Raw genomic sequence first — 9,418 nt, 5'->3', positions numbered from 1 at the left:
AAAACACTTGTCAAGTCCCTCCACATATAGCTTAGATATGCCACTTTGTTACCACATGGAATGCAGCTGACTGCATCTCTTTCCAGCAATGAATCAATACATGACGTTATTTACATGGTACAACTGCGAGGTGCGAACGATATAACATAAATTTGCAATTATTCTGCAGTAGGGGCCGCAGTCAGCGACGCGCGCACGCGGCTCCGAGGAGACACGCGCGCGTCGTCCCCCGCAGCTGTGAAAGTGAGAGCGGCCGCTCCATTGACGTCAACGTTACGTCATGCTCGACCGCAGCGCATGGGCGGCATGGTGGCGGCTACAGTTGACTGCTCCTTGTCGCCCACGCATAGATGGCCATGTAGTTCGTGTCACGAAGCAAGCTCGCAAGTACACTGCTGTGCGCGCCGTTCCCCTCTCTGACCCTCCTCCAACCCGCGTCGAAGCCTCCAAATCCCAAAGGCATCATCCATGATTAGCCAAACCACATCATGTCGCTTCTCTGCGTTACTGGTAAGTTAGTTTCGATTTGGGTTTTGCTGTCCCCCTAGGCCTAACAACACCCGCGCGAGTTGCGCTGTGCCCGTTCTCCTCTCAGGCGCGTCCTACCCCGCTAAACTCCTTGCGCGAGATCGTGTTGACAAATACGAGCGTGAGAGGCTCCGGCAGCTAGAAGCCGGTTTCGTCTTTCCCCTTCGGGACGTTTAGGGAGTGGTGGCAGAGAACCGATGCGCTGGGCGAAACTGACGTTGAGAAACGACGCTTTTCGCCTTCTGCAGCCTCAACTCACGCTGAACGTGGAGAGCTACGAAATTCACTACGATCATCTTCATTGTGTCGCGTATTTCTTTTTCACGGTCGCCTCCTGTATGCGGTTTGTGTGTGACACTGGATGTCAAAAACGTCTTTCGTTTTACTTATAAACTTATAACGCTAGTGAAATACGCACGCTCGCGTGCATTGGGATCGGGCCGCGATCGGTAAAGATATTTTGTTTTACAAAACATATTCCAGGCAGTGGGAATACCAAACACTCGTAATTCGTATGTGTGGAACGGCTTTCTGTAGTGGACAGCACTAACTGATGTAGGGTCCTTGCCTGATGCTGCATCTTCAGCGCGATGGGAGATAAACACGGGAACGTACGGCTGTGGAAACAGGTGCGGCGAGCGCGCTGCCTGCGTTCAAGGCAGTCACGCTCTCGCTCGCCTTTCGGAGAGTGTACGTAGCCCGCACGCGTTTTCGACCGCACCAATAGTCGGTTGAACTATATTGCAAAGAGCGGCTCCACATTTAATTGTTTCCGGGATCCGTGTACACTGTCCGAACTCGTCTCGTTCACGCGGAAGCGCTCGGTCCAATGCTGGCTCGCGTCGACCGACATTTCTCACCTCAAAAGGCGGAGTGGCAAGCGGTAGCGAACGTGCTGTTGGCGTTGACTTGCCTATTATGGCCCCGGCGCAGTATTTCTGATGACCGTAGACGTGGCAGCGCTGTTTTAATCAGTTGCGCATGCAGAGTTCGTCGGCTCGCAATCGATTCCGCGCTGGTGAGGTGCGTGTTGTTTTGAGGGAAAGCAAACCACCCGGCTAGTTCTCCCCGCGCCGGAGGAGCGACGTGCTAGGAAATTTGCGCCCGGTCGGTGCTTCGCTGATATTGAGCCGAAACTATTTTGGGGCAGCAGCATGCTGGGTCGTTTGGTGCTCCAACGACCCGCCCGCACAGTGGCGGAGTTCTTGGGAGGTTGTTTGAATCTCCGTTGTGCAAACCGCAAGCAGCCGTGAGACCGCCACTTGTCGCAGTTCGAGCTTAAACTTACCGCAGCTGGGGCGCGCGACCGCCAACTGCCGCGCGTTCAGAACCGCGCGCAAAAACCTACTGCATTGTTGCAGCCCAGCGCGTCCCGTGACACTCCATGTCAAAGCATAACGATGAGGCGCGCGTTTACTTTACGTGATGCGCAGTGTGTCATATATACGCTACGCTTGTTACGGTCGCGCACTACAATCATACATCAAGTACGATTGCTGTTTTGGTTTAGGCTTCCTTCTCAAACCAGTGACAGAAAGAAAGACGTCTAATGATATCTATACAGCTAAATTAAGCTTCCCAAATAGCATTGGCCTTTCAAATGAAAGGTCAAGTCTTCTGGTGCGTACGTTATTTATTTATTTACATTTATAGCTGCAATATCTTTCTGGCATGCTTCAAATTTGTGATAACGGAAGCGAAATGACATGAATATTGTACAGACTATGGATGTCTTATAGTTAAATTTCTTACAATCAGCGTTGCATCTTAAACAATACAAATTCATTGACTCCCATTTTAAACGCACATTTTTATGAAGTCAAGTGCAAATTAATGCCTGCGTCATGCGACCACTTTTGATCGCGATAAGTCCGATCTGGATCGAAATCCACGGCTGCAATTGGCTACCTCGTGCAACTTGTGCAAAGGAGCCGTTCACAACCGAGAAATTCGATCCGGATCGGGCTTGATTGCGATCAAAAGTGCGCTGTGTGACACCCGTATTAGATACATGGTTTTTATCATATTACACTACTGTACATGACCCAAAATTAGGTGTGCATGCAGAATGTTCCTGCACTATTTTCTTGAAGTAGAAAGCTTGGGTCAAATTATGTCTGCTTTTCACACCACTTCATAGGATTTTAACTTAAAATTATCACCACGCGTTCATTTTTGAGCTTGCTGTGTTCTTCCTCTTTCATGTAATGTGGTGGCCATGTTTTTTAGTCCAAAGGCACCAATATCATCTGCAATTTAATTTATAATGCTTTGAGTTTCCTCTTAGAGGTTAGGAAATTCACTGCCTACTCTCAGAGCACTTAAAGGCAACATTGGTAGTGCCAGGCATTGTTTAAGCTGCTCTCGTAAGTTGTGAAGGCAGGCAAGCATAAGCTTTTGTTATGTGCAGAGAATAAAGTGTCATTTTCTGAATATTTTTATTATTACTGCTGCAGGCTCAAGCATGAGCTAAGTGCCCACTTTAGGAAACAGACTCCTGCTAGTAAAAGGGCTTTTGTTAAATCCACGCAGAGGTTTGCTGAGGTGCAACTTGTGTAAGCTATATTCAAGTTGGGTTCTGGTTAAACAAGTTATTGCCTATGTTACAACACAATCATTTTATTTGTTGATAACATGATGGGAGATGTTGCAGATGTATGACTGTACTGCGTTACCACCAACCTGTTAGATGCAGGCTACATTTCTACCTGAGCCACATGAAACTCTGTGGAGCTATTGGCTATGAGGGGCAGGCCATTCATGTGCTGGTCATGGCAGGTGTAGATAGTGCCTTTACATAATGCTTGCACAAAAGCAAAGTACATTGGTTGCAGTTACACTATCTTTCTTTTTCTATTATCTCAAGCAGATTTTTTTTAAAATTGCATGTGGTAGATAGCACATTTCTGCCTCTTCAACTGGAATTGCTTGAAAAAGCAGACATTAATTGCATGCCATATCATAATATGACATTTGCTAATTTATAGGATTTCCTTATTAATGCTTTATTTAATATATTAGACTAGGTCACATGCTACAGTTATGATATTGAAGCTGGCCAGTGTTTAATGCTAGTACATTCAAGGAGGTATGAAAAGAAGCTGTAGCAGCAGCCCCTGTAGTTTCTTACCACCACAGGTGTAGCCAGAGTTCGCCTATACTTCTACTCTGAAAGGGGACCATGACAGCTGCAACTTCTCACAGATCACGACCTTTTGGTCAGTCATTGCAAATGCTAGGAGTATTTGAATATAAAAGTGCAAAGTTATTACTTAAATGTTACCTTTGGCTGCGTATTGGTATCATGATGTGCCATAAAGTTTGAAAAAAAAAATACATTTAGGCTTCCTTTTGAAGCCAGTGACAGAAAGAAAGATGTCCAACGATATCTGTACGGCTAAATTAATCATCCCAAGTAGCATGGAGTAGGAAGAAAGCGCTTCGTATATTCTCTGCTATTTGCTAACATGACTTCTTGCCTATGGTATGATGGTGGCAGTTCAACTTCACTTTAGCAATGTTTTTTAACCATTGTTGAGTACATTTAATAAGAATCTTTAGACAGGCTAGTTTTAATATGCGTCTCCGAAATGCGCCATGAAATACATTGGAGTTCTACGTAATTTTGACCCCATTATGTAGAAATTAAGGATTTTTGGACAAGAAATATGTGGACAACTAGTATATTTTGGTACAAGTTTAGAGACAAGTGTCTTGAAACTGATTTTATTTTTGGGATTTCTTTCATGTAGATATGCTTTGAGCACTGACCAGCTTCACTACATATAGCATACCTGCCAACGCCTGTGATTTTATTGCAAAATGGCCAGATTTTACAGGTTGGGTGGAAACAGGGTTGTATTGATCCCAATAATTTTATGATGTTTCATTTGTATCTAATCTAAAGGAGAAATTATTTTGAAAGAATGCAAATACAGCTCACTGGCCATTCGTCACTTCGCAATTTTTCAGAGCATAATTTGTTGAACTTGTTGATTATTCAGAGCCACATGCAGCAACAATACCAAATAATATAACCAATTTATAACGTGAACCAAAATTTCAATGGCCATTATGAGAATGTCTCGTGAATGAATTTCATAAACATCTATTTGTCTTTCAGCACCAAAACTTTACCGATAGAACATTTGTTGAAAAGGCTTTTGTGTTCTGTTTATTTGTGTGGCAAGGTCATTTAGACAGCTCTGCATGAGCAAATTGTCTTTTTGGTTTTACTTAGGTGAACATTGAGAAAGTTCAAGCAGCATTGCATGTTTTTTTTTTTACTTAAGACACTACTATATAAATTCTTTTTTTTGTGATATCTATGTGCAAGAAAAATTTCTGCTGTGCTTTTTTTTTTATAGTTCCCAAGTTCAGGTAAACGAAATCCTCCAGATAATTCTCAAGTTGAAATAACTTGACAAGGCTCATATACTCAATTAGCTTTAACATACATATTTTCTTTGTATTTTGAAGGCAGGGATGAGGCTACTGTTTCTTAATGACAATAGATCACATGGCCAGTGGATCAGATTCAAATATCCGAAGCAGTTGCATTAAAAATGTTTCTTTTTAATATATGTGTGGTCTACTAGCCCTTGAAATATGGGAAAGCTTTGAGAAATACAGAAGTAGATTGAGCCTCAATCTGTTGCTGACCCACATTGTGAAAAACAGGATTTCCTGACCTTGGTGCCTGCTTTCAGCATGCAGCGTATCTGGTATGTGCACTAGATGGTGCCGGAAATAGAATTCAAGCATAATTGGTTTGTGATAAGGGCTGACCTTCCTTGCTTGCTTCGACTTTTGCACATAGATTCAAACGAATAAAAAACTTATGATGCCATTATGCTCTATTCAAACAAGTAATGTGCATAGCAATAAACATCTTGTTTGTGAGCAAAATTATGTACGACATCTTCTATGTTGAAGCTTGCTAAAAAAACCAGAATAAATATTTTTTCAAAAACATTTGTACTTTACCTGTTGCCGAGTGATGTTTGTCACTGGCATGAACAAATTGATTTTGTTCACTGTATCACAGCGTTTGGAACAAGAGAGGAAACCAAAATTTATTCTGTCTCTATCAGAATTATGTGTAATGCATAATCTGATTATTGGTGCAATGCATAATCTGATTGACTTGTTGAAGAAAAATTTATTTGATGCTAGATGTAGACTGCTGAGATTTACGTTGTAGCTACACTGTCTTGCAACTTTGTGTGTTGCCCATTATCCATTTCATGATGACGTGATAAAGGGTGCTTCTTGATATCTAGAATGTTGATGATATCTTTGCAAAATGTGCTTGCTTAGGGATCTAACCCGATTTCACCAATCGTGTCACTCAATTCAGGGGCAGCCAGTGAATGAGCTTCTTAGTTGGGTTGCTTTGCAATCACTCTTATTTGGCATAAACAGTGGCAGATGCCTAGGCTAGACAGTCTAAGAGCATGAAGATTTGGTTTTATGGGGCCTGTACCCCGTACAGTACAAATACTACAAAAGTAGATTCAGTAATCATATACAAATGCCAGTATGTAAAAATTAATGAATGATACTACCAAGAGCAGAAACCTACTTGTGTCACATACTGGCAGTTCATCACAAAGTGCAAAGTACAGAATTTCTCCATAGTTAAGAATAATTGGAAGTGGTGTTTCCACTTGCCTCCTTTATCACTGTACACTCTCTGCTTCATTCTTGCCATGTGTAGTGACATCTGTGCTTTCTATTTTTATATGTAGTCTTGTGGAAAGCTTCACATTTACATTGCCATGTTGAATTTTCTTCACCCTCTGTAATACATGCTGTTGTAATAGCTTATGTGTATGCAATTAACCAAGTATTTTGTTTCTTGCTTGCTTTGTTTACAGTAAGGGGAGCCAGGTTCACAGGGACGACTGGTAAGTGTGATACCTTCCTGTATTTTGTTCTTGTGAATGATACGAAATTCAAGGTTATGGTGTTACTGGTGGCTTCTTGGCTGTTTGCTTGACCATAGGAGGCTATGGTTTGGCACTTTGCTTCTTTTCTCATTCCTTCCTTTCCGTCACTTTCATGAGGTCAGAGAAGCAGCAAAGGTCTTGTGCATTGAAACCAGCGCATGTGTCACTACCTTAAATGAGGGGCCTGTGTAGCTCAGCCATGTAGTCCAGTGACATTGCTTTATGGTATTTTATTTATTTATGCAGTACTGCAAACCTTGGGTGTCAAGGCAGGAGGGGCATAAAAAGATTGCAGGAGCAAGCATTTAAAAAAAACTAGAAATTCAAGAATGTTAACAACTTCAGGAAAGGATACACAGAAAACGGAATGATGTCATGCAAATAGACATAAAACAACCTAAACGGCAGAACTGAGAAGGGATGAATTTTGTGGCCAGGAATTCCAATCCACTACTGTTCTAAGAAAAAAATGGGGGTTTGTACACGTTTGTTTGTGCAAATACAGGCTTATTGCTCAGGCTGGTTTTATGGCAGGAGAGCCTAGTTGTGTCTCTAGCTGAAATCTTTTGGACAAATGCCTAATTTTGAAAACTAGAGTGAGTGAAAAATTCTTGCCTCGCAGCTTTTGTTTGCTTTGACAAGTGCTCTAGTTTTGCCAATGCCAACTTAGAGAGATAATTTCAATGTTTAAAATGATTATGTATTAAGCGAGTGCTTAGACGTTGCACTTTTTCTACTTGATTTATATTAACTGCTGTGTGTGGATCCAATCACTGGCGTATTCAAGTGAAGGTATAATAGATTGGTAAGCCTTTAGATGTAATGTGCTGGTGGAATGGTGTAATTTGTTTTTCAGGGGCCCCAACGTTTTTCAAGTATTTGAGCACATGTCCCGTATATGCTTAGATAATTTTAGTTGTGAGGTTATTAAAGAAATAAATTTAGGTTACACCTAAATTTTATTTCACACTTAAATACTATACCTAAGTACACGTAAGGTCTTCTTTTATATTTACTTTGGTCGGACTACTGCTCCAGGTTTTGTCTACCTTTTCACTTAAATACTTATGCTCGTCTACTTGTTTAAGAACTTTTCCATGAATGCCATAGTTAAATGTCCATTTGTTCATTTTATTAGTGATGCATAAGTAAGCAGTTTTCTTGAAGTTTATTAGAGTGTCCCATGTTTTGCACAAAACTGCCAGAAGCTGGAGGTTTCTGTTTAAAATAGACTGATCTTCTATGGAATCAACTTTGATAAATCACTCAGTCATCTGCAAATAACTTAGCCTATATACATGAATCTAGAGATTGAATGAGATCATTGAGGTAAATGTTAAATTGAATTCTGGGATTTTGCATGCCAAAACCACAATTTGATCATAAGGCCTGCAGTAGTGGGGAACTCCAGATTAATTTTGACCAGAGTATCTTTAATGCACCCCCAGTGCAAGGGAAAAGAGCATTCTTGTATTTCATCTCCCATCAAAGTATGGTCACTGTGGCCGGGATTTGATCTCGCATCGTCGTGCTTAGCAGCGCAACACCATAGCCGCTAAGCCACCATGGCGGGTAGATGTAAATGTTAAACATAACGGGTCCCAGTCCTTGCGGTACACCCATCTGTAAATCTAGGAGTCGAGAGCTGTAGCCATCAATGTCAACATGTTGTTTATGATTATGCAGGTATGATGTCAGCCAGTTAGCAATGTATGCAGGGACTCCTATTAGTTACATTTTTAATGACAGTTTACTTACTGTCTGGAACCTTATCGAACATCTTGGTATCGCCTAAAAAATTACGTCCACCTGTCCTCCAGTGTCAAGCACTTTGGCAAACTCATGTATTGTCAGTACCAGCAGAGTGGTGGTAGAAAAGGCACTCTTAAATCCATGCTGATTCCTTCTAAGAATTTTGTCGCACTTCAGAAATTTATTTAGCTACTTTGTCAAAATATGCTCAAGTAATTCGCAGGAAATACGTGTGAGCGATATTGCACAGTAGTCATAAATTTGTGATCAGCTACTATTCTTATGTACGGGGATGACACAAGTGATGCGCCGGGGGTCTGTTATAGTTTGTTAACTTGTTATCTGTTATGGTATAGCTGTTAACTTGTGATCAACTTGTTAAACAAGTTTGATAGTTTATTTTCTACCTTTTGCACTAGTTAGTTGGAAGGGGGTTGTGAATCAGATTCTGCCTCACTGCATTTTGTTCTTACTGGTTGCAAAAATATCAAAAAAAGAAAAAGAATTCTGGTATTTTCTTATTACATAAAAAGGAATTAGGTGTGGTATATAAACCTGTATGCTAGGCATGTTTGAATATTGCATTTTGAATTCTAAAACAATTCGAAGTGAATAGTAATTTGGGACAAATATATCCAAATCAAATATTCAAGAGATGTTTTTCAGGGAAGTGACTGCAAACTCATATGAATAATAACTACTGTATATTTGAATTACTCGATCTGTGGAAGAATGAATCCAATATTTAGTTCAAACTCTTAACTAAATGTGAAGAATACAAAGAGGTTAATGAATAGGAAAGCATGATGCAGCTGCATTTGCGCATGTAGGAAGTTCATGAGAAGAATACAAACGTAAAACAATGCGCAAATTAAAAGTGTAGATATTGCAGTGACTAGAGAAAGTGTAAACAAAAGATAGTGCCATACCAATTGCTTTATTCTGATTAGATGTCTAGATTTCACTTATTAGACATCTCAGTGTTTGTTCTTAGATTGCATGCGGTGCATACACACATGTAGGGAACACTTTCTTGGTCCCGTTACAGTGCCCCTTTCCTCTCTTCGTGTGCTTAATTGCATGGCAAATAAGCTTCTGTGCAGGACACAACTATATTGCAGTGAAGCTGAACAAAGGAAAAGGGTCACTACACTGAAAAATCGAATGTTAATTTTTTTTTTCCATTT

At 40.9% G+C, this 9,418-nt stretch overlaps 1 protein-coding gene across 2 annotated transcripts in view; it reads left to right on the top strand.

The window, feature by feature from the left end:
- The first annotated feature begins 306 nt into the window (after nucleotides 1-306).
- The window catches only part of LOC135904322 (protein unc-13 homolog B-like), a 405,600-nt gene continuing 396,488 nt past the window's right edge, over nucleotides 307-9,418 (top strand). For both annotated transcript variants that reach the window (XM_065434988.2, XM_065434979.2), the window contains exons 1-2: nucleotides 307-510; nucleotides 6,408-6,437. In XM_065434988.2, coding sequence (XP_065291060.1) covers nucleotides 489-510; nucleotides 6,408-6,437 — 52 coding nt within the window. In that variant the 5' untranslated portion in view covers nucleotides 307-488. The remainder of the gene's footprint in view (nucleotides 511-6,407; nucleotides 6,438-9,418) is intronic.

This window comes from Dermacentor albipictus, chromosome 1 (genome assembly GCF_038994185.2).
Source record: "Dermacentor albipictus isolate Rhodes 1998 colony chromosome 1, USDA_Dalb.pri_finalv2, whole genome shotgun sequence".
Lineage (NCBI taxonomy): Eukaryota > Metazoa > Arthropoda > Arachnida > Ixodida > Ixodidae > Dermacentor > Dermacentor albipictus.
The sequence above is the reverse complement of the archived record's forward strand: the minus strand, read 5'-3'. Positions and strand labels throughout refer to the sequence as shown.